This window comes from Moschus berezovskii, chromosome 25 (assembly GCF_049115385.1).
Source record: "Moschus berezovskii isolate FMDL1 chromosome 25, NW_MosBer_1.0, whole genome shotgun sequence".
NCBI lineage: Eukaryota > Metazoa > Chordata > Mammalia > Artiodactyla > Moschidae > Moschus > Moschus berezovskii.
The window spans coordinates 6,449,162-6,473,696 of NC_142484.1; the positions used below are offsets into that span (position 1 = coordinate 6,449,162).

At 49.9% G+C, this 24,535-nt stretch overlaps 2 protein-coding genes across 2 annotated transcripts; one reads left to right on the forward strand and one right to left on the reverse strand.

Moving 5' to 3' along the window:
- Positions 1 to 7,092: 7,092 nt before the first annotated feature.
- On the reverse strand, positions 7,093 to 20,663 carry CCS (copper chaperone for superoxide dismutase). Its single transcript, XM_055415446.2, has 8 exons — positions 20,510 to 20,663; positions 20,105 to 20,177; positions 12,714 to 12,851; positions 12,333 to 12,510; positions 11,702 to 11,762; positions 7,672 to 7,749; positions 7,497 to 7,600; positions 7,093 to 7,416 (listed from the first exon to the last, which is right to left on the reverse strand). Exons 1-8 carry the CDS (start codon positions 20,546 to 20,548, stop codon positions 7,263 to 7,265), a joined length of 825 nt encoding a protein of 274 aa, XP_055271421.1. The 5' UTR covers positions 20,549 to 20,663; the 3' UTR covers positions 7,093 to 7,262.
- A 117-nt stretch (positions 20,664 to 20,780) lies between these two features.
- CCDC87 (coiled-coil domain containing 87) lies at positions 20,781 to 23,951 on the forward strand. Its single transcript, XM_055415444.2, has one exon. It carries the CDS (start codon positions 20,802 to 20,804, stop codon positions 23,373 to 23,375), a length of 2,574 nt encoding a protein of 857 aa, XP_055271419.1. The 5' UTR covers positions 20,781 to 20,801; the 3' UTR covers positions 23,376 to 23,951.
- The last annotated feature ends 584 nt before the right edge of the window (positions 23,952 to 24,535 follow it).

Here is a 24,535-nt window from a genome sequence, read left to right on the forward strand (position 1 = left end):
AGGGATGGGATGGGGAGGGAGGTGGGAGGGGCGTTCAGGATGGGGAACACATGTACACCCATGGCTGATTCATGTGAATGTATGGCAAAAACCACCACAATATTGTAAAGTAATTAGCCTCCAAATAAAATAAATAAAAGGTATCATGGTGGCACTTCCCTAGTGGTTCAGTGATTAAGACTTCACCTTCCGATGCAGGGAGTGCAGGTTCAGTCCCTGGTCAGGGAGCTAAGAACCGGCATGCCCAAGCGGAAACTATTAAGCCCCAAGGCTACAGCTAAAGAAAGCCTTCACATGGCTCGGCAAGGAAGACCCAGTGCAGCCAAAATTTAAAAATAAATGAAATTTTAAAAATAGAAAAACTTTTGAAACTTGACTTTAGGGTGGCAACTTTTAGCTAAAATGTATAATTATTTTAAGTCTGTAAACAGTTCTAGAGTAATTTCACTGTATTTATAAGACTTATCAGGAAGTTTGTTGTGAAGTTTACATTTAGGTCAGGAGTCTGTGGTATTTAAGAAAATTAAACAAATATACGAATGCAATTTTTTAAAAGTTTGAGGGAATTTAAGTTGCAAATGGGTATGATTCTTTAGAGTCCAGTGTAGTCTGCCAGCATTTATCAAAGAAAAGGTGAAGATAATGACTCTTATTTTACTAGATTTATAAACAGATCAATAAACTTTGTAAAGTTAAAGCCTTAAGGAAATTAGGCTTTAAGTGTGTTGCTTTAATGCAGTTGAATAGTAACTGTATTAGTTTCCTGTGGATGCTGTAACAAAGCACAAAAACCTGGGTCAGTTGAAACAACAGAATGTGATGTGGCAAGGGAGACACGGGAAGATCCTACACAGCAAGGAGCAACTAAGCCCATGAGCCACGACTACTGAGCCTGTGCCCTAGAAGCTGGGGACTGCAGCTACTGAGCCCATGCACCCTAGAGCACAAGCAAGAGAAGCCCCCACTCGCTGCAACTAGAGAAAAGCCCGTGCGGCAACAAAGACCCAGTTCAGTTCAGTTCAGTCGCTCAGTCGTGTCCGACTCTCCGCGACCCCATGAATCACAGCACGCCAGGCCTCCCTGTCCATCACCAACTCCCGGAGTTCACTCAAACTCATGTCCATCGAGTTGGTGATGCCATCCAGCCATCTCATTCTCTGTCGTCCCCTTCTCCTCCCACCCCCAATCCCTCCTAGCATCAGACTCTTTTCCAGTGAGTCAACTCGTCGCATGAGGTAGCCAAAGTATTGGAGTTTCAGCTTTAGCATCAGTCCTTCCAGTGAACACCCAGGATCGATCTCCTCTAGAATGGACTGGTTGGATCTCTCAAGAGTCTTCTCCAGCACCACAGTTCAAAAGCATCAATTCTTCGGCGATCAGCTTTCTTCACAGTCCAACTCTCACATCCATACATGACCACGGGAAAAACCATAGCCTTGACTAGACGGACCGTGGCTGGCAAAGTAATGTCTCTGTTTTTTAATATGCTATCTAGGTTGGTCATAACTTTCCTTCCAAGGAGTAAGCGTCTTTTAATTTCATGGCTGCAATCAGCATCTGCAGTGATTTTGGAGCCCAAAAAAATTAACTCTGACACTGTTTCCACTGTTTCCCCATCTATTTCCCATGAAGTGATGGGACCAGATGCCGTGATCTTCGTTTTCTGAATGTTGAGCTTCAAGCCAACCTTTTCACTCTCCTCTTTCACTTTCATCAAGAGGCTTTTGAGTTCCTCTTCACTTTCTGCCATAAGGGTGGTGTCATCTGCATATCTGAGGTTATTGATATTTCTCCCGGCAATCTTGATTCCAGCTGGTGCTTCTTCCAGCCCAGCCAGTACAGCCAATAAATAAATTATATGTTAAAGAAAGTTATTCTTTCACAGTTCTGCAGGCTAAAAGTCCAGAATTAGTAGCACTGGGCTGAAATCAACGTGTCAGCAGGTCTTGTTCCTTTAAGACTAAGAGAGAAACCATTGCTTGCCTCTTCCAGCTGTTGTAGCTTCTGGTGGCTGCTGGCATCCCTAGGAATCCCTCTAGTCTCCAGGGTCAACATCACTAAATTTCTCTCAGGACTTCCCTAGTGGTCTAATGGTTAAGACTCCATGCTTCCAATGCAGAGGGTGAAAGTTCGATCTCTGCTCAGGGAACTAAGATCCTACATGCTCTGCAGTGGGGCAAAAACAAAACAAAACAAAACTTGCTAGGCCTTCTTGTAAGAATACAGGTGCTTGCATTTAGGGCCTATCCAGGTCATCCAGGATAACCTCATCTCGAAATCTGTAATTCAATCATGTCTGCCAAGATCCTTTTCTCAAATAAGGTAACATAGCATCCAGAGATTAAGACCTGATAATCTGGAGGGTCATTATGACACAGTAACTCGACAAAAATAAAAGCATAATCACTGTCTCTTCATGTCCACTAAAACCACTAAAACGCATAATAGACACAGTGACAGGATTCTATCCTGCTGAAATTGTTAGTGGTATGATTAAGCAGTTAGATCCAGGGAACCCAGAGCACTTTCCTCTTTGCCTTAAAGCTGAGCCCTCTCTCTGTATTGGTGCTTCCCTCATCTGAATTTTTAGATATTATCTGCTCTTCCTCTCTGGCTAAGACACCTCAAGTCCTTTTCGGAAATAGGTGACATACATGTATTTAAATTAGAGGGGGAGGGACTTCCCTGATGGTTCAGTGGCTGAGATGCCATGCTTACAAGGCAAGGGGTTGGGGTTCGATCCCTGGTCAGGGAACTAGATCCCACATTTCACAACTAAAGATCCCAAGTGCCACAACTAAGATCCAGTGCAGCAGCCACATAAATAAACAAAAGCTAAAAGCAGTAGCAATCCCAGGTAACTAGAAAAATTCTTTACAATAAATAAACTAGAGGTAAAGATTTTGGGGGCTAGAGGATGGTTCTGACCTCTACTATAACACATCATTCCAGTTCTTTTCTTTTTTTTTTTTTTAGGGAGGTGGGTGTGCTCTGTGGCATGCAAGATCTTAGTTCCTGAACCAGGGATTGAACCTGGGCCATGACAGTGAAAGTGCCAAGTTCTAATCACTGTACCACCAGGGAATATCCTGAGCTAACCAGTTTTTATAACTTGCAACTAGTAGTTCTCAAACTTTCATTTCAGTTCAGTTCAGTTGCTCAGTCGTGTCTCTTTGTGACCCCATGAATCACAGCACGCCAGGCCTCTCTGTCCATCACCAACTCCCAGAGTTCACTCAAACTCATGTCCATCGAGTCGGTGATGACATCCAGCCATCTCATTCTCTGTCGTCCCCTTCTCCTCCCGCCCCCAATCCTTCCCAGCATCTCAAACTTTAGTGTGCTTCAAAATCACATACAAGGCATTTAAAAAAATTTTATTGAAGTTCAGTTGATTTTCAGCAAAGTGAATCAGTTGTATGTACAGATGCATACATGCTCAATTGCTCAGTCCTGTTTGACTCTTTTCGACCCCATGGACTGTAGCCCTCCAGGCTCCTCTGTTCATGGGATTATCCAGGCAAAATACTGGAGTGGGTTGCCACTCCCTTCTCTAGGGGATCTTCCTGACCCAGGGATTGAACCTGCTTCTCCTGCGTTGGCAGGCAGACCTAACCACCAGACCTCCAAGGAATTCCCTGCAAACTGTTTATAACAAATGACTCTTGCTTTCCATACTTTCTAATGAGAACTGATATAGCCTGAGAGCCAGAGTTCCTGGGTCTGAACCTAGATTTGGCCGTGTTACTAGCTGTGTGATTTTGGGCGAGTTACATAATCACCCTGTGTTTCCCTTTTCTCATCTGTAACTTGGGGTAATAACAGGACCTACTGGGAATTCCCTGGTGGTCCACTGGTTAGCACTCCACCCTTTCATTGCTAAGATCCCATAAGCCACAAGGTGTGGCTAAGAAAAATAAAGAAATATATAACAGAATCTACCTTGTAGTTTTGTCATGAGAATTCAATGAATTACTGCATGTAATAGAACCACTTAATCATTATTATATAGGTATTAGCTAATATGACTAAGCTTTCTTTTCTTTTTTGTTAGGTAAGAAGTGGATTTATTTAGAGAGAAACACACTTCCCACACAGAGTATAGGCCATCTCAGAAGGTAAGAGGTTAAACTTTAACCCCATTTGGACTTGAACCCCATGGTCTTTTTAAAATTAGAATCACTCACCTGGTGTAAATTTTCCTTTTTAAGTAAGTTTAAAAGTGAGTTAAAGAACAGTATTTGGTTAATGATAGAACAGATGGTTTGTGGACACAGCAGAAGTTGGGAGATAACACAAAAATGCCCAAATTTGGCAAAGATTTTCCAACTGGACCAGGAAGTTGGAAGCCTCCCTGTTGGCTCAGACAGTAAAGAACCTGCCTGCAATCCAGGAGACCTGGGTTCGATCCCTGGGTTGGGAAGATCCCCTGGAGAAAGAAATGGCAACACACTCCAGTGTTCTTGCCTGGAGAATCCCAAGGACAGAGGAGCCCCGAGGGCCAGTCCATGGGGTCCCAAAGAGTCAGACATGACTGATCGACTAACACTTTCACTTTCCAACTGTGTTCCCTAGAGCTCCAGGGCTTTCGGGGAGCTTAGTCACAACTAAGCATCTTTGGTTCCATTTCTGCTTCACAGATGGGGTTTCAAGGTATTTGAACAGTGTTCTGTGATTTAAAAACAAAGTTCAAAGTTTGAAAACCACACAGCTGAGAGTTTCAAGGAGAGAAAAGCTAATGGGAATATTGATCCCTTAGGAGTAGAAACAGAGTGGCAGGGGATGGTGAGCAGCTTAGCCAAAAATGGGTTAAAACTAGCTAGAATTCCAGATGAAGGTGAGAGGAGGTCAGGGGTTGGCTGTGGGCAGAGTCCTGGAAGAGTTTCTGCAATGATTCTGAGGTGGAGAAACACAGCCTGGGCCCTAGGCTTAAAAGGACCTGGTTCCCCAGGAACCAAGGAAAGCAGGAAAGCAACCAATGTAAATTTGGTGAGAAAGAACAGGGCTAGAGGCAGAGCCAGCAGCCTTGATAGGGGAAACAGGCAAGGCCTGGGGAATGGGAGCAGAGCCAGGCACATCTAAGCCAAGGCCAACAGACTGTGAAACCACCCACCCGACTCCAAGCAGGCCGAGTAAGGGGCGAAGTTTGCACCCCACCAGCCTACCTACCTGGGCATGAAAGCAGCTTTGTCATGGATGAGCAAGAGAGACATAGTCCAGTGGGGGCAGGGGGGCAGAACAGATGAGTGGGGAGCCCCAGAGTTCCTGGCCTCATACACCGGTCCTTGGATATTGGCCATCTATGTGAGACAGGAGCTTGGCTCGGTCTGCCTCCAGGCACCCCATGGAGCTTCAGATTCACCACCACTGCTCCCTTAACCTACCATGTGCTAGGCCCTGTGCCAAGCACTTTATTTATTCCATTAATTAAGAGCCTTTTACTTGTGAATAAAGAAATCAACTCCAGCCAGATTTTAAAAAAAAAAAGTGGGTGGTGATACATTGGAAGGGATACAGAATCGTCTCTTGACTTCTAGGTCAGGAGGTAGCTGGCCTCGGGACGGACCAGACTGGGGACTATGGAGCATCTGTCATTCTCCTGTGACTCTTAGGTTCTTCCTGTGAATCTGCTTTATTCCTTCTCCCCAGCAGATCAATCGACTTTTTCTGATATTCAGTCCCTAAGGCAGGGAGAAAGAATGAAGCAGCTGGGCCAAAGTGGAAACAATGCTCAATTGTGAATGTGTCTGGTGGTGACAGTAAACTCTGATGCTGTAAAGAACAATGTTGCATAGGGACCTGGAATGTTAGGTCAATGAATCAAGGTAAACTGGATGTGGTTAAGCAGATGGCCAGCATGAACATCAGTTCAGTTCAGTTCAGTTCAGTCGCTCAGTCGTGTCCGACTCTTAGTGACCCCATGAACCACAACACGAAAGGCCTCCCTGTCCATCACCAACTCCCGGAGTTCACTCAAACTCATGTCCATCGAGTCGGTGATGCCATCCAGCCACCTCATTCTCTGTCGTCCCCGTCTCCTCCTACCCCCAATCGCTCCCAGCATCAGTCTTTTCCAGTGAGTCAACTCGTCGCATGAGGTGGCCAAAGTATTGGAGTTTCAGCTTTAGCATCAGTCCTTCCAATGAACACCCAGGATTGATCTCCTCTAGAATGGACTGGTTGGATCTCCTTGCAGTCCAGGGGACTCTCAAGAGTCTTCTCCAACACCACAGTTCAAAAGCATCAATTCTTCGGCGATCAGCTTTCTTCACAGTCCAACTCTCACATCCATACATGACCACGGGAAAAACCATAGCCTTGACTAGATGGACCTTGGTTGGCAAAGTAATGCATGAACATCAACATCTTAGGAAATCAGTGAACTGAGCTCCAGTACTTTGGCCACTTGATGCAAGGGGCCAACTCATTGGAAAAGACCCTGATGCTGAGAGACTGACAGCAAAAGGAGAAGTGGGCTGCAGAGGATGAGATGGTTAGACAGCGTCACCGACTCAATGGACATAAATCTGAGCAGACTCCAGGAGATAGTGAAGGACAGGGGAGACCTGGCATGCTGCAGTCCATGGGGTCGCAAAGTCAGCCATGACTTGGTGGCTGAACAACAATGACAAGGGCAGGGAGAAAAGGCCCACCCACAGCTCCCATAGGCTCAGGGAGAAACTAAAGCTGGATCTGCTTTGATTTCTTCAGGAGAGCAAGGCCCTGAATGGGTCAGGTGGACATCTTGGTTCCAAATGCCCATAGTGAAGGGAAGGGGCGGTCAGGCCACAAACAGAAATATGTCTGCTATGGTCTTTTGCTGTTACCCTGACTGTGTGGATTTTCTCTTCTTTTCTTTTTGGCCGTTCCACGTGGCATGCAAACTTCCCCAACCAGGAATCAAACCCATGCCCCCTGCAGTGGAAGCATGGAGTCTTAACCACTGGACCACTGGGTAGTCCCAGAACTGTGTGGATTTGAATCCAGTTTTCTTTGCCTCCAAAGCCAAGAGGTGGCCCTCGACAGGGAGGACAGAGGGACTGTGTTTACTAAGCCCGTTAAAGGAGGAGGGAACACAGACAAACTGCAAAGTTCCATGTGAAAATAAAACTTTAATTTGCCAAGGGAAGAGCAAGCAACTCTTTGAAATCAAACACAGTCCGCACACTGGTTCTCCTAGGACTGGGTGAGCAGGGCCTCCCTCTGGAAGTGGATGGTGCTCAGCAGGGAGGACGGTGACAGATTCGAGGCAGAGGCTGCGCTCAGAGGTGGGCAGGGGGCTGGGCGGGCTCCTTCCGTCCCTGGCCAGCGATGGGCCGGCCCCGCTCCTCCCAGATGGTAAGGCCATCACAGGAGCAGATCTGCTTGGGGTTCTGGAAGAGGCCAGCGGAGCGTGCAATGATGCCACAGGCCAACCTACGGAAGAGCGTGGGGTCGAGCTGAGCACCGACCAGGCCCCTCCAGGTCTCTGCATGCGCCGCCGGCAGAGCGCTCACCTCTCTCCCGAGTTCCCTGTGATCCTGGACAAGGGATGTCCGCCCCGGCCCAGGTCATCTTCTCCCTCATCGACGGCCAGGCTTCGGCCAATCACATCCCACACCTTTGAGGGGAGACAACAGTCTCAGACATTGAATCTGTTAGGAAAGATTCCCGCCTTCTCCTCCACCTCACCTTCAGCTGCTCATCTTCAATCCTGAAGATAGCTCGGCCATCCTCATCGGCACGGACATTCCCCAGATCTCCGCGGTGCTACAGTGAGAGCCAGGGGAAGAGGGCACATGGGACACAGCGGCTGACTTCTGGCTTCCCAGCATCTGATTCCCCTTCCCCAGAGTACCAGTGTCCTCCAGGTTCAGTCTGGTAGGATGAGGGGACAGCCCAGGACACACAGGAGGCAACTGGACTCTCTCTCCCTGGAACTAAAATCCTGGGTAGAATGACGACACACTGGACATAGCCACAGTGACCCTCTTCCTAGGAAGTCACGCCACTACCCCAGACTGCTTTCCCCTATGCGGTATCTGCCCAGTTTGCATCCCAGCCTCAGAACTGACCCCGCTTCCTGCTTCTTTGCAAGCCCAGTTCTCCAGCTTCCTGATGACTCTGTCAGCCCCTGGCAGTCTGCAGTTCCCCTGCACTTAAGCTGGCCAAGCTTGGCTTCTTGACCAGCATCCCGTCCCTGATGTCCAGCCTCCAGGAACAGAGAGAAGAAACACAGGAGCAGAGGGCATATCCTGCCCCCAAGACTGTTTCTGCCCACCTTTCCTCTTGAAGGTATGAAAATGTGCTAACACAGCTACTGGGGGCTTCCCTGGTGGCTCAGTGAAGAATCCGCCTGCCAGTGAAGGAGAAATGGGTTCGATCCTTGGGTTGGCAAGATCTCCTGGAGAAGGAAATGGCAACTGATTCCAGTATTCTTGCCTGGGAAATCCCATGGACAGAGGAGCCTGGCGGGCTGCAGTTCGTACAGTCACAAAGAGTCAGACTCCACTGAGCGACTAAAATAACAACACAGCTACTGAGCACCTCCTGCATCAAACACCCTCTGCCAGGTGGGGTTTGGGGGTTGGGGATGCGTACGTAGTCAACCGCCCTCAAGGGTTTTGGAACACTGGGGAACCAGGCATGGAACAGACTAGTGGCTGCAAAACACAGGGTTACAACAGTGAGAGTGTTTCCCTGTGACAAGACCCTACTGACAAGTCACAGTAGGATCTGTGCAAATAAACTGTCCCCAACCTGACACTGGGCAGAAGGATCCCTGCCAACATGGACTGGTACCCGTGGCCTTGCCTTGGGCTGGTCACAAAGGATGTTGCCACCTGATGGGGCTGATGAGCAAGCAGAGTCACATCTGCTTTATCTTGTTTTCCTGGGGGACCTCTGTTACCGACACCTGGCACTTTTTGTTGCACCTGGTACTGGGGCCTTTTGTGGTGGGAAGGTAAGGGATGGGGAGGAGTTTCTAGGACCGGGCAGAGGATGCAAGCGCCCAGTGTGTGGCTCAGAGGGGTCATCAGGCAGCAGAAGGTCTCTCCCCTGCACACGGGTGGGTAAAACTGGGCTTGGTGGCACCGAATGTCACACCATGCAGCCACATGGGATATGTACCCTCGGGGACTGGGGAGCTAAGAAGGGTTTCAGGAGGGGTGTGGCATGGTTGCCCCATGCTTTGGAGCAATTTCTCAAATGCAGCGCACGGAGGGGGAGGGGAAGGACTGGAGTGGGGCAGGGGGAGGGCAGAAGGAAGCATGGAAACCAGCTAGGAGACGTGCAAAGGGACAACCAGGCTTGGATATAAATCCCCTCACTGAATTCACTTCCGTTTGGGCAAAACCAGGTGCTGAAATTCCAAAGGAACGTGCCAGTCATCATGGTGGCTTGGTCATGGAGCCCTTGCTCAAGTTTTCCTCCGTCTGTACAAGGGCTTGGGTACAATGGAGCAGCTGGTGCCAGACCCTTCAGATGCCCCATCCCTAGCAGGCCCAGGTCAAGGCAGCGGGGCAAAGTAATCTCTTGCGCTTCGAAACTCCACTTCCTCCCAGAACCCAGTCTCGAGGGTTCCTGCCTCCGGGGCCCTGTCTGCGCGGAGTCCCGTGCTACGCCTCCGCTCCCTCTCCCGGCTTCATCTGCTCAGCACCTTTCAAGGCTCAGTGAGGAAGACGGCCTTGCAGACGCACCCCCTGGACTCACACCTGCTGAGTGTGCACTGGACCAGGCATCACCTCCGAGCTTAGGTTTCAAACGGAGTGTGGCTTGGGTCTTGGACACCTTCTCTCTCTGGCTCTGAGGACAGGCATCTGCAGTGCTGTGTGCTGCCCTAGGGAAAGGCTCATGGGGCACAGGACTGAGGTCTCTGGCCAACACCCAGGGAGGCCTGCCAATAGCAACATGCACAAGTGTGGAAGTGGGTCTTCCCCAAATCAAGCCTTGAGAGACACTCAGCCAGAAGCTCCAACTAAGCTGTGTCCAGATTCCTGCCCCAGAGAAACTGTGAGATGACAAGTGCTTGCTGTTTTAAACCCCTAGATTTGGGAATTCCCTGGCGGTCCAGGGGTTAGGACTTGGTGCTTTCACTGCCAAGGGCCCCAGTTTAATCCTTGGTTAGGGAATTAAGATCCTGCAAGCCTCGCGCCACTAACAAAAAAATAAAACTCTTACATTTAAAGTAACTTGATTCTCAGCAATAGATAACTGACGCATGGAACACAAGCATGGCACTATGCAACGGACTGGACAGAAAGGCTTCCCCAGCTCCCTAGGGGGTGGCGGGTGAGAAGTAAAAACTTTTGACTGTTAGAAATGTGACAGAGCTGTCAGAAGTCAAAAAAAAAAAAAGAGAATAATCACTTATATGAGTTAAGGAACACACAGCATGTTTTCACTTGTTTGCCCTGGTACTGAATTTGCAAGGAGGGGAACACACAGCCCACAAGTGGAGGGGATGAGAAGGCGGTCCTCCTGGACAACACCCAGGACCTCTCTTAACATTCACTAAGCACTCTAACAAAGATAAGCAGGCTGCAGTCCCTTGTAGGTGTTTAATGACACTGTTTTTCTTTTTTTGGTCACACTGAAAGGTTTGCAGGATCTTAGTTCCCCAACCAGGGATCAAACCCATGCCTCCTGCAGCAGAAATGTACAGTCCTAACCACTGGACCGCCAGGGAATTCCCTGACAACACTTGTAAGGTCTGCACTGATTTATTTTTACAAGGATCCTTCTCTTGGGGCTAGAAGTACTAGTTTCTTGTTTTTTGTGGCAATATCGTTTCTCGTTCAAAACAAATCTACCTGAATTACATGAGTGACGTCTTGATTTTCTTCAAAATAATGGAGAAGGGCCAGGGGTGTAGATAGAATGGGACTGGCCACAAGCTGGCAACTGTTAAAGCTGGGTGACAGGGACACAGGGGTTTGGGACACTAGTCTGTCCACTTCAGAATATGTTTGAAATCATGTTCCGTGATAGATTAAAATGTCAAAAATAAATTAAATTTACTTAAGGGGGGAAAAATCAGTCAGTTTAAATCAAAACACTGAGTAACCAGCGGAACAAGTAGGACTCAGATCATTAAGGTGGCATGTGACTCACAGCAGAGGGGGGCCAATTCTCTGGTGTAAAATGAAAGTCCAGGGCCAGGAGCTGCAGAGTTAAGAATGGCCTTTTAAAAAAATTATTATTATTTGGCTGTGCCAGGTCTTAGTTGCAGCACGAGGGGTCTTTAGTTGCAACATATGAGATCTGGTTCCCTGACTGGGATTGAACCCAAGCCCCCTGCATTGGGAGCTCGGAATCTTAGCCCTTGGACATCCAGGGAAGTCCCGGGAACAGCCTTTTTACTTTAGGTAAAACCTTTAACTTCCACACCATCACCTTCTCTGGGAAGCTCTCTCCCACTGCCTGTGCCCTTCGGACTGGATCTGGAGCTTGCTCTGGGTTCCCAGGGCCTCCCAGAGGCTCCTGCAAAGATGTTCTGGCTGTGCTGCAACCACAGAGTTCTGAGTGTCTCCCTCACCACGCTGTGAGACAGGGTCAGGCCTTGAGCACAGGAAGTGTCTATAAATGTTTCTAAACCGAACAAAATAAAGTGAGGGAGAAAGACTCCCCCTAAATGGAATCACACTCTCAGGCTGCAAGAGCTGCCTGCCCTGCCTCAATGAGATCTCAGGTTCTCTCCCAGCCCAAGAGCAACACTTACCCGTTCAGAGTCCTGCGGGCCCCCATGGGACATTCCATCAGGGTTAAAGTGGTCCCCACAGCTAAGAAGAAGAGAAAGCAGGCAGGCAGTGAAACCACAGCTCACGGACCAGGTGATCCATCCTTTTACTTTAACTACATTTGTTCCATTCACTCACTCATTCATCCAACCAGCCACTCATTCAACAAACGGACCCATTCTGTACCAGGCTCTGGGTTGAGAACACCAAGAAGACTCGGTCATGGGACCTGTCCTCAGCAGGCCTCCAGGGTAAACCAGGATGAGTAAACACTAACTGCAGCATGATAAATCCCATGACAGGGAGAACTGACCCTCCCGTGTTCAGGAGTCACCTTCCATCTGGGAGCTAGGAGCAGGAGTGTCAAGGTCAGATTTTGGTTCAAATCCCCACTCTGTCATTTACATGCTCGAGGGCTTTTGACAAGTCATGTAACCTTTCTGAGCCTCAGTTTTCTCATCTGTAGACTGGGCTTGTGTGTATACGCCTCCCAGGGTACTTGTGAGGACCATATGTGAATGTATGTGTAAAAAGCTGAGTACAGCCCCCTGCGCACAGTGGATGCACAACCAGGGCAATGAGGATGCTCCAGGGAGGTTCCAGAGGACTCACCTGTTGCAGTTCCTCGTGAGGTCCCCGAATTGATGGACGTGGAGCCCATGCAGACCAGGCTGCAGGCCATCAATGGTCCCCTCAATTAGGCAGCGCTCGGGGGTCAGCTGCAGGAAGCGCACCACTCCCTGCACAGGGCCAGGCCCCCCGAGAATGGCCACGGCTGCCCCTAAATTCTCTGTAAGGTATCAGACACCAGGGCTGGCTCACCACCTCACCCGTTCATCAGTTGGAAAGGGCAGGGAGAGAGCCCCATGTAACCTTCACGTGGTCCCCGAAGCCTCTCCAACCCAGAGCCCCCAGATCCTATGGTTGGTTAGAGCTGTACCACACCCAGGCCACCTCCCTCCCAGAGAGTCCAAGGCCACAGTGGTTACTCACGCAACAGGCCACTGCCCATGCCCTTGAGGACCGCCTGCCTCCCAGTGCCTTCTAGAAGGGTCTGCACCTCCTGGCTGGGCAGGGTGGTCTGCACCAGGACCATCTGGTTCTCCAACTGCACCTCCACACTTTGGACGCCTAGAAGACAGGGGGCAGAGGGCAGCAGAGGGCTAGCACCCCTCTGCTGGGAGCAGGGAAGAAAGAAACAGATGGTGATTCACCATCCCCATCTTTATCACCTTTCTGTGGCCAGAGGGAAGCTCTGAAGCTGCCTTCTAGCTGTAAGGCCCTTAACCTCTCTCTTTTTTTTTTCCGGTTGTGCCAAGCAGCATGTGGGGTCTTAGCTCCCCAATCAGGGACCAAACCCTCGGCTCCTGCAGTGGAAGATTCAAATCTTAGCCACTGGACCCCCAGGGAAGTCCAGGCCCTTAACCTCTCTGAGCTTGTTTCTTTACGAAGTGAGGATAACGTCACCTTGCCCCCAGGAATGTTGTGAGTTCTTATTTTGTGCCAAGAGTTATTCATCTATGTTTGAGGCATAGATGCATGTGAGCATGCTCAGTCACTTCATTCGTGTCCAACTCTTTGCAACCCTACGGACTGTAGCCCATCAGGCTCCTCTGTCAATGGGATTCTCCAGGCAAGAATACTGGAGTGGGTTGCCATGCCCTCCTCTAGGAGATCTTCCCAACCCAAAGGATCGCACTGGCATCTCCTCTATCTCCTGCATTGCAGGTGGATTCTTTACCCACTGAGCCACCTGGGTAGCCCTTTGAAACATAGATAGTTCTTTTAAAAATATTTGAACACAATATCATAAATCAACTGTACTTCAATTTTGAAAAAATAAATGATGATAAAATGTTTACATAAAAGATGGGCTATCAGGCTTCCCTGGTGGTCCAGCAGTTAAGAATATGCCTTGCAATGCAAGGTACGCTGGCTTGGTCCCTGGTCTGGGAGGATCCCACATGCCGCAGAGCAACTAAGCCTACGTGCCACAACTACTGAGCCCACATGCTCCAACTACTGAAGCCCAAGCACCTAGAGCCTATGCTCTGCAACAAGAGAAGTCTCTGCAATAAGAAGTCCAGGCATCACAAGAAAGAGTAGCCCACACTCACTGCAACTAGAGAAAGCCCGCAGGCAGCAACGAAGACCCACCACAGCCAAAAAATAAATCTTAAAAAAAAAAGTGGGCTATCAATAGTCACAATATTCACGATAGTCAAAAGGTGAAAACAACTCAAAAGTCCATCAAATGATGAATGAATAAACAAAATGTACAGCCACACGATGGAAGACATTCAGCCATAAAAAGGAATGAAGCATTGATACGTGCTGTGATGTGGATGGACCTTAAAAACATGAAGTGAAAGCCAGTTACCAAGACTACATATTGGATGATGTCACTGTGGATGAAATATCCAGAACAGGTAAATCTCTAGAGACTGAAAGCAGGCGAGGAGGCAGGAGAACAGGAGGGTGATGGTTGAAGGGTGTGATTTCTTTTTTTTTAGGATTTATTTCTTTTTATTTTATTTTTGGCTGTACTGAGCCTTCAGTGCTGCGCCCGGGCTCTCTCTAGTTGCAGTGAGTGGGGCTACTCTCGTCGTGGGGCACAGGTGTGGTGCATTGTGGTGGCTTCTCTTGTTGTGAAATGCGGGCTCTATGTACCTGGGCTTCAGTACTTGCGAGCTGTAGGCACCCGGGCTTTAGTCACTGCAGAACGTGGTCTCAATAGTTGTGGCTCACTGGCTTAGTTGCTATGTGGCATGTGGGATCCTCCCACAGGGACTGAACCTGTGTCCCCTGCATTGTCAGGCAGATTCTTAACCACTGGACCACCAGGGAAGCTCCTGAAGGGTACAATTTCTTCGTGAGGTGATGGAATACAAAAATTGATAGTGGTAATGGTTGCACAACTCTGTGAATATACTAAAACCCACTGAACTGTATACTTTAATGGATGAATTTTATAATACATGAATTATATCTCAATAAAGCCGGCACACATAAACAAAAAGGCGGGGCTATCACCATCATTAAGAAAGCTAACATTTACTGAGCATGCACTGTGGGCTTTCTCATACTGTACCTGTATTAACACAAGTAACCTTAGGAGTTGGACACTGTTATCCCCACTTTACAGGTGAGAAAACTGAGCCACAGCGAAGTTAAGAACTTGCTCCAAGTTCAGTTCAGTTCCAACTCTTTGAGACCCCATGGACTGCAGCATGCCAGGTTTCCCTGTCCATCACCAACTCCCAGATCTTGCTCAAACTCATTGCACTGTAATAAATAGAGGGACTCGAACTCACCCCAGGCAGCCTAGCTCCAGCTTATAAGCTCTGAGAAGCAGCTCCAGCCTCCAGGTTTGGGGCCCCCTCTCCTGTCCTCTTGCGGTGGCTCCCACTTCCTCCACGTAACTCCAGCTGTGTGCCCTGCAATCCTCTGTGTGGCCCACAAGCGTCCGGTTCAGGAGTCAGTGGCTCTCAACGGCCCTCCAGATCCTGGAGTCACCCTGCTGTGCGCAAAGCCTGCAGGGCAATTCTGACATACACTCAGCTTTGAGGGCTGTTGGGCCAAGAGAAGGACAAGAAGGGGCTTCTCTTCCATTCAGATCTTCAGGGCTCATAAACCTTTTAAGAGGACATCTGAATCCTGAACCAGAATACAGAGGGTGGTTGGGAACTCTGAACGCTGATCTCACCTGTGGAGCTTACAAACATTCTGCTCTGATCTTAGTTAAATGTGTTTGCTGCTCTGAGTAAGAGTAAAGCCCACCAGAGCCAGGAGCCCTGGGAAGCCCAGGAAACACAGGTTAAACAAGGCATTTCCTTGAGCCCAGCGCTCTGTGGACTGAAGGCGAAGCCATCCAATTTCCCTCCATCCTTGGTTTCCCTCCTCCCGCCCCCTGCCAGGGAGCATATAATCATCCCTGAGGCACAGACAAGGAACCTCAGCTGTTCAGATTACTTCCAACTCGAAGCAACACGGAAATGGTACTGGGAAGAGGCAGCATCCAAGAGGCAGGACTATCTGGCCTGTGTTACAAAAGGTCCCACGGGCTTGTGTCCATAGATCTCAGCCGCATCGGTTGGGGGAGGGGCCAAATTTGTAAACAGACACACCTATATCCTCTCCAGCAAGTACAGGGCAATTCTGCCAGAAGAAAATTCTCCAAACAACCCAAATACCATCACTTCACACAACATCTCACCCTGGGCCACCTGGCGTGAAGCCTTGGTGCTCTGAGTTCACCCAGAGGTGCTTCTGGGTGCCAAGGGGCTGTAGGGAGAATGGCAGGGAACTCCTGGGGCCTGAGTCTCTAGGGAATGCCATGAGCTGTGTGCTCCTCTTTACACACATCAGGATGGTGATACTGTCCTCCTCGGGCAAGGGAAATGAGGCAGGGGGGTTACGCAGCTGGCTCAAGATCACAAAGCTCAGAAGGCAGCCTGTCCAACCCCAAAGCTGACTGTTTGGTCCCTTCGTCCCACAGGAAGTAGGACTGGGCCCCAAAGGACTGACTGTCTGAGGCTCCCAGGGCTCAAAGAAGCATGAAGTGCAAGGGATTCACATGACTATTCAGTCATTTAACAAATGTACACTAAGCACCTATCATGCGCCCCATTCTGGGCGGCAGGAATGCAGCAGGGTACAAGTCAGGTGATGTCTCTGTCCCACAGAGCAGCATGTATTCCAGGGCAAGAAGATGCATATCAAACATACGCTCAGGAAGATTTGGGTAGTGCAATGTGTGATCAATGAAGCAGGTCTTAGGGAACAACTCGGGGATAAGCACTTAGGCTGGTCAAGGAAGGTGTAGGGAAAAAGCAAACTAGCCAAGATGGCGTGGTCAGGCTCTCTTGCCCCATGCCCTCTCGCTCTTACTGCACATTTTGTGAATGATTATGTAACAGCTGAGATCACTAACAGCACTGCACATGCGTGTCACAAGGTACTTGCTTGGCCATGGGCTACTTTTGTTCTGTAAGCAAATATAAGCTCCACCTGGAAAGTCCTTGTTGGGGAGGTTATGTTATGTTATATCTGCTGTTACAGCTGCTGCACCAGCCAGGAGAGAATAAACGCGTCTGCAGTTCCTTCAGCTCCTTGAGTTTTCTTCCAGCTTCCCCGCACGCACCTTGCCTACCATGGGTTCAGCAAACAGCACACACAGTGAAATACAGCGAGACAGAAGGTCTCTCTGAGCCTTGAAGCAAATGCCTGAATGTAGTCAGGGAAGAACATTCCAGCAGAGGACACAGTCTGGGCAAAGACCTTGAGACAGGAATGACATCTATGTGTCTGAGAAAGGCCAGAGTGGCTGCAGCTGGAGTAAAGAGAAGAATAAGATATGAAGGTACAAGTGGAGACCAATCAAACAAAGTCCTGCAAACAACAGGAAAGAATCTGAATTTAATTTTAGTGCAGGGGAGGCCACCGGGAGAGGCCATGGAGTATAGTCGTTGAGGGTGTGGGCTCTGCAGTTGAAATCCTGAGTCTGCCATGTACTAGCTGTGTGGCTTTAGACAACTTACTCAACCTTTCTGTTTGAGTTTTCTTTTCAGTTTCTGTATCCACAAATGGAGATGATAATACAACCTACTTCAGGGGGCTGCTGCTGCTGCTGCTAAGTCACTTCAGTCGTGTCCGACTCTGTGTGACCCCATAGACGGAAGCCCACCAGGCTCCCCCATCCCTGGGATTCTCCAGGCAAGAACATTGGAGTGAGTTGCCATTTCCTTCTCCAACTTCAGGGGGCTACTGAAGGCCTAAATGAGTCATCTCACACAGAGCACTTAGAACAGTGCCTGGCCTATGGGAAGCTCTTAATATTATTATTGTGTGAGGATTTTAAGCAGAGCAGTGACAATATCTCCAAAGAGCTGCTTTTCTGCACTGGAAGGGAAGGGCCCTGGTGAGAAGCTCCCTGTGACTATACATTTCCTGAACTCTTGACGTGGGTCTGAACCAGGAGGGCTGGCTCCCCAGCAAAGTAGCAGTTCAGTCTGGCTGGTGTGGAGTGTGCTCAGGCCCATATCTGTTTAGCTCAGAGAGGCAGAAAAAACAAGGCCATAGGGGGCTCTGGGGTAGTGACGATAAGGATTCAAGGGAGTGAGCCTTGGGCTGGGAGGGCCTCCTATTTACGCCTAGGAGGAAAGCAGAGCCTTTGTCCCCAAAGCCCAGGCCTCCTGGAGAGAGCAAATCAACCAACCCATCTCTCTCTCTCCTTCTCTGCATTCTGGGAAGCCAGTCCATGAGAAAGCCAAGTTGATTCCAGTTACCCAGGCTAGAAAACAGAGTCACTGGAAGTCTTTATCTGGTCACTAAGAAATCTGCTAACGGCTAGAAACTGCCCTATGTTCAGCAGAAGTCCAGCTGTCTGCTTTCCTAGCAAGAATGTTTTACAGGAGGTAGAGAGCCTAACAGCCTTGGAAAGCTGTGGTCAGAACACTCCACTCATAGTGGAATGGTTCAGTTTTCTTGGACCCTTAGCCACCACCCTCAAACACACAGTCTAAGCAAACCCAGCTTTAGGATCTCTACCCTCTGTGAAAGTGGCGCTGGGAGCCACCATGGAGCACTCTGGGGACTGAGGGCAGGCAGCGCCTGGGCGCTGTGCATTAGCCCGGCTCTGTTCTCCACGGGTAAAGTCACAGGCAAACACGCATGACTGACAACAGGAAATGGTGCTGGAACAGTGAGAATCAGCATAGTGCACAGGAAGCTTTGGGAGACGTCATTTCCTGTACTCTGCCTGGAGTGGGGACAAAATTGAACAACAAGAGGAGTCTGGTGCTGTGGAAAGTGTGAAAGCTGCTAGTTCTCCTCCATCAGGACAGGTAACTGAAATGAATGAAGTTCCTGCAGAAAATCCAGGACTTGTCAACAGATGCTGTTATGAAGATGGTTGGCTGATCAACATGACATTCAATAACCCTTCAGAACTAGAAGAACTAATGAGTGGAGAAGCCTATGAGAAATACATAAAGTCTATATTGAGGAGTGAAAATGGAACCCCAAAGTAAACCAGTTTGAACAACTTTAAACAAATGACGTGTCCCCTCATGCCTCTGCCCAACCAGCTTACTCCCTATAAGCCCTTCCTCTCACAGGTCCTAAGATTCAGTGGGCTCTCACTATATGCCAAAGTCCTTTTCTAAAGTGCTTTTACACATATTAACTAATTTACTCTTCTTGATGATTCTCTGGGGTAGCTTCCATTATCTTGCACATTTAAATGCTAAAGAAACAGGTATAAAAAGTAACATGCGGGACTTCCCTGGGGATCCAGTGGTTAAGAATCCCCCTTCCTGTGCAGGGGATGTGGGTTCAATCCCTGGACGGGGAACTAAGACTCCACATGCCATAAAGCAACTAAGTCAATGAGCCACAACGACAGATCCTGCATGCCGCAACAAAGATCTGAGGCAGTCAGATAAATAAATATTAAAAAAAAAAGATAAAGTTCTAACACTTCCATTTTGAAAAACAAAAAAAAAGTAACATGCATGAGGCCTTAGTGCCATTAAGCGGCAAAGGGGGGATTTGAATCTGAACAGTCTGACTCTAGAACACATACCCCTAACGCCTGCGACACACAACCGCCTGATACAGAGCCAAGTGCTATCAGTCTCTCAGCTTCAGAAGCCAGAGTTCTTCCAAGAACGGCTCTTCCCAGCACAACGGGAAGTGCTCATTTTACCTGAGGGCAGGGGCTGTGCCTGAAACTCTTGTGAACCCTTCTCCCTAAAAAGCTCCCGGTGTCTGGTCTATACCTGCTGAATCACTGAATAAACATTTAACAGACTCAAAGACAGACAGTTCCCCAGGCCATGTTGGTGGCCTTGCCTTCTCAGAGCTTGCTGATCATGCCAGGTCAAGGACATTTCTGGTGGTCCAGTGGTTGAGACTCTGCACTTCCACTGCTGGTGATATAGGTTTGATCCCTGATTGGGGAAGTTCCACATACCGGGCAGTGTGGGGAAAAAAAAAAACCCAGGGCTACCTGGATAGAACGTGGCCAGGGCTGCTGTTTGCTTTGTCAGGATTATGCTGCTTCTCAAGCAAGAACTAACTGTTTTCCAGGGAACACTCTGTAGGGGGACTACTCTCTGCCTAACTCCTCGCTTTCCAGGCACCTGAGGTTAAGACACCAGAAAGGCAGGCAGTTAGGGCCAGTAGAAAAATCTGGCAGAGCAGGCCTGAGACCTGCACGCTAGACTCCATTTCTGGGTCTCAGTGTGACTCTGAGAACATTCTTTCCTCTCTCCAGGTTTTCATTTCTGTCTCTGTAAACGGGCGCGGGGTAGCCTAAGAGATTTGCCTGCCCCTCCCCGAGGTCTCCGGTTTGCTCTCACAAAAGTTCATCTGGTTCTTACCTTCGATCCCTTGCAGGGCCGTGCGCACCGCGTCCACGCAGCTCTGACAGGTCATCTGCACCGCGAACTCCAGCTGCAAGGGTGGCAGGGACGGGCTGATAGGAGCTGGGGAACCTTCTTGCGTGACCCTGTTTCACTGCCTCCCCTAGGACCACCCCCAAAGGCCTAGAGTAACGCCCCATGTGACCCCTCCTCAAGCGTCTTCTTCACTGTCGCTCACGATCATTCCAGAAGCAACACCCCGTAACATTAATGCCAAGCGTCCTGCTACTCTCACAGTCCAGCCCTGGCCCCAGGCCCCAACCCAGGTGTCCGCTCCTTCCCTCATTCTCAAGTTAACGATCGCTCTCCAGGGGCCGAAGTTCTCTGCCTTGCGAGGCTCCCACACGAGGCCTCGACCCTCACCGTGCAGGCAGTCCCGAGGTCCTCCGAGTCCGATGCCATACTGGATCCAGCTATCGCCCGAGGGCCAGAAGTGAAGCGCCAGCCCACAGCAGCGCCGCGGGGAGAGGGAGGCGGAGCCCCGGAAGCCACTCCTTGCCCCGCCTTCCGGTGCGCTCGCACGCAAGGCTCCGCTCCTTCCCGCGTCCATGCGACGGTGGGGAGGGATTGCGCAGGCGCACTTGGGCCCACCGGCCCCTCGTTGCCTTAGTAACCGCTAGAGCCGCCGGCGCTATAAGCGCCGCCTCGCCTTAAGATGGAGCAGTATAAGTGGGACCCCGAATTCCAGCGGATTTACCACCGGTTGCTGCGTCCGTTGTCGCTCTTCCCCCGCAGGACGACACGCACAGCGTCTGAGGAGCACCTCTCGCAGGAGGTCCCGATGCTACTGCCCTTACCGGTTCCACGGCTGACGGCGGAGTTGGTCTGCCGCCAGGTAGCCGAGCGGCTGACCAAAAGCGGGCTGGAAGCGCGGGCGCCTCACAAGGTACGGCTCCGTTTCACCGAGGTCATCCTGGACGAGCTAAAGTGCAGCTGGCAGGAGCCCCCCATCGAACTAGGCATGAGTCACCTGAACAATCAGAGGCTACGGAAGCGGCTCCTGATCTACGTGCTGCTCAGCTGCGAGCAGCTTTTCGTACGCTACCTGCACCTCCAGAAGCTCATGTCTACCTCCGCCGTCGTCTTCACTGAATCAGCCACGCTTACCCGCTTGGCCGCCAGCCTCGCCAGGGACTGCACAGTTTTCCTCACTGGCCCCGACGTCTACCGTAGCCTGCTCTCTGATTTCCTTGCCCTGCTCAGAGAAGAGCAGGCCCGAGTCTCCGCGCCCAGACTGCGCGCCGTTGGCCTTGGAGCTTACAGGCTCTTTGCTGTCCCATGGCATCACATCAGTGGCTTCACCCAAGTGCCGCATTTCAACCTCAGCCTGAACTACCTTATCCAACTCAGCCGCCCGCGAGACCTTGTCAGTGAGCCTGAAAAGGATCCAATGAAAGAACTGAAATCCATTCCCCAGCTGAAGAAGAAGAAGCCTCTGCGCTGGTTGTCCTCCATGCAAAAGAGGAGAGAAAGCACCTTCAGTTCACAGATTGCATCACTGCCTGGGTCCTCTGTGGCTCCCCGCAGCCGGGCTCCCCCCACCTCGCACTTGCCCCTCTACTCCCAGCTCCAGAGGGGCCAGTCCATGCCCTCTCTGCGTGAGGGTTGGAGGCTAGCAGATGAGCTGGGCCTTCCTCCACTCAGTCCTCGCCCCTTAACCCCACTGGTCCTGGTGGCAGAGTGCAAACCAGAGCTGGCAGGGGACACGGTGGCTGAGGACCTGAAGCAGATGATGAAGAATATGCAGTTGAGGTGGTCTCAGTACTCACCACTGGACTCAGGGCTGCCCCCACTCTTGGGGGCTCTGACCTACCGCCCGGCTGCTACCCATCACATAGAAGAACTGCAGAGAATGTTGAACAGCCTTGAGGAGCAAGAGGCCTCGGAACATCGGGGCCTCCTGTTCCCTAAACCCCCTCTGCTTGAACCACAGCCAGTGACTGTTACTTTGAAGCTAAGAAATCAGATGGTCCAGATAGCTGCTGTACAGGTCTCAGGAAGAAACTTTTTGGATTCCTTCCACATTGAGGGGGCCGGTGTGCTATACAACCACCTGACTGGTGAACTGGAACCCAAACTTATCGAGCAAATGGATATGGATCGCACTTTTGGCAGTAGCATCAGGGACATCTACAAGGAGCTGATGGGCCGTGTCTCTAACAACCACTTCACTTTTGACCAGGGGCCCCTGGTTGAGCCTGCAACCAATAAAGACTGGTCAGCCTTCCTGTCCTCAGCTTTCCTACGTCAAGAAAAACAGCGTCGTATCATCAACACCAAGCTGGCTGAACTTTATCACCAGAAAGCAAGCTCTTTACAGTCCAATGCAGATAAGATGTCCTCCTTCACATCACTCCAAGCAAGTAAAAGCTGGGACAGGTGGTCAAACAGGGCCACATGGCTGAACTGGTGGAAAAGCACTTTGTCTGTGGTTGACTACTTTAAGTACCTCACCACCCAGGAGACAGATTTCCTCCATGTCATCTTCCAAATGTATGAAGAGGAAGGTCCTGTGGAGACCGTGGCCCCTATCAAAGAGTCCATAAAGATCCAACACCCTCCCCCCTTGCTAGAAGACGATGAACCAGATTTTGTGCCAGGAGAGTGGGATTGGGACACAGTGCTGGAACACAGGCTAGAAACTAAAAGCAGCCTCCTGGAAGATTCTCACAATATCCTGAGCCTGCAGAAGCGTCTGGAGCGGGTTTGGTCCATGCTTGACATTCCAGAGAAGGACCGGCTGGACATGGCCATCAAATACAGCTCCAACGCCCGCCTGAGACAGCTGCCGGCACTGGTGAGTGCCTGGGAGCGGGCCTTGCAGCACATTCAGCTGCGGGAGAAACTGCTGGGGAGACTGGAGTGGTTTGAGCGACAAGCTTCCGACCCTAACCGCTTCTTCCAAAAGAGTGATGTGGGCCTGAGTCGCTTCCTGGAGGAGAATCAGATCCGCAGCCATCTCCAAAGGAAGCTCAGTATGGTGGAGGCTCCTTTGGTTCCCCTCCTGGAGGAGATCGAGTTAGTCTTTGGTGAGCCGGTGACCTTCAAGGGACGGCGCTACCTGGACAAGATGAAGCACGACAAAGTGGAGATGCTCTACTGGCTGCAGCAGCAGCGGCGGGTCCGCCACCTAACCCGGGCCAAGAGGGCCTCCCATCAGTCAGTCCTGTCCAGGAAGCTCAGCAGCCAGCCTTTCATAGCCCCAGGGAATACGCCCATTACTCTTTGACCAGACAAGTGCCCTCGGATTTCTCTGTCACCCCCATACACACCGCAGCTCATCCAGACCTCTTGACTGCTTTGAAAGAAGAACTATCTGGGAGGGCAGGGTTCAGGAAACCTGCATTCCAGCTACCAAGGGACTGACATGAATGCTGTATTTTGACCACAAAGTTCCCATAAAAGAAGCCCCAAGCCCAGTAGTCCCATTTCTGTCAAGCCATGCACATTACAGCCAAAGGCTCATGTATCAAAAGAACTGAGACCATCCCTTGGAGTTCATTGTAATGGGAAATGTCAGACAGACAGAAACCATCCCCTGTGGAACACCTCAGCTCAGCATTTCTATCACGAGACATTAGATTGACTGATTAGAACACCAAGCCAAGAGGCTCAATGGCATGATGACTAAGAGCTAATGCTCTGGAGTTAGTGGGTGTGGGTTTAAGTCCTGCTTGTGTAACCCTGGGCAAAGTACCTAACTGCTGTACGTCTGGACCTTCCTATGTCAGATAAAGGAGTTGGCTGTCACTTCTTCCAGTTCTAGCACACTGTTGGCAGAGCTAAAAGTTTCCAATAAATTTATTTACCAATTCATACAAGCACCTGGTACAAAGTACACAAGGGCATGCCCTGAAAAGTACTTCTTCCCATCCTTCTCTTCAGTAACTCCCTTCTCCTTGTGGCAACAACTGTTGCCAGTTGTTTGTGTATCTTTCCATTCCCTTATTCAAAAGCAAATATTTATCGAGCACCAGCTAGGTATTCATGCTGGGTCTTTATCACTGAACAAAACCAAGACCCTTAGCCTTTGTAAAGTTTACATTCTCCTGAGGGGAAACAGACTGTAGACCATAAACACAGTACAGAAGCACACTGAATCACAGAATGGAGGATGACACGTACTCTGGAAATAGGAAAAAAGTAGAGGAGGGCAAGAGGAAGCAAAGGGTGAAGGACACAATTTTACTGGGGTAGTCTGCTCAGGCCTCACCGGGAAGGGGAGATTTGAGCAGAGGCTTGAAGGAGGGGAAGAAGTGAGCCCTGTGGACATCCGGGACAACAGTGTTGCTGTCCTACTGTGTGTATTTTTATTTTGCTTAAACAGCCCCTTATTATTACAAACAAAGACATGGGCTTCTTTGGCGGTCCAGTGATTGAGACTGAGCT

Coding starts and splice junctions, on each gene's coding strand:
- CCS (XM_055415446.2), bottom strand. CDS start 20,548: ATGGCATCGGACTCGGAGGACCTCGGGACTGCCTGCACG. Junction 7,750..11,701: donor GCCCGCAGGACTCTGAACGG/GTAAGTGTTGCT, acceptor CTCTCACTGTAG/CACCGCGGAGATCTGGGGAA. Junction 7,417..7,496: donor ACAGGGAACTCGGGAGAGAG/GTGAGCGCTCTG, acceptor GCTCTTCCGTAG/GTTGGCCTGTGGCATCATTG.
- CCDC87 (XM_055415444.2), top strand. CDS start 20,802: ATGGAGCAGTATAAGTGGGACCCCGAATTCCAGCGGATTTACCACCGG.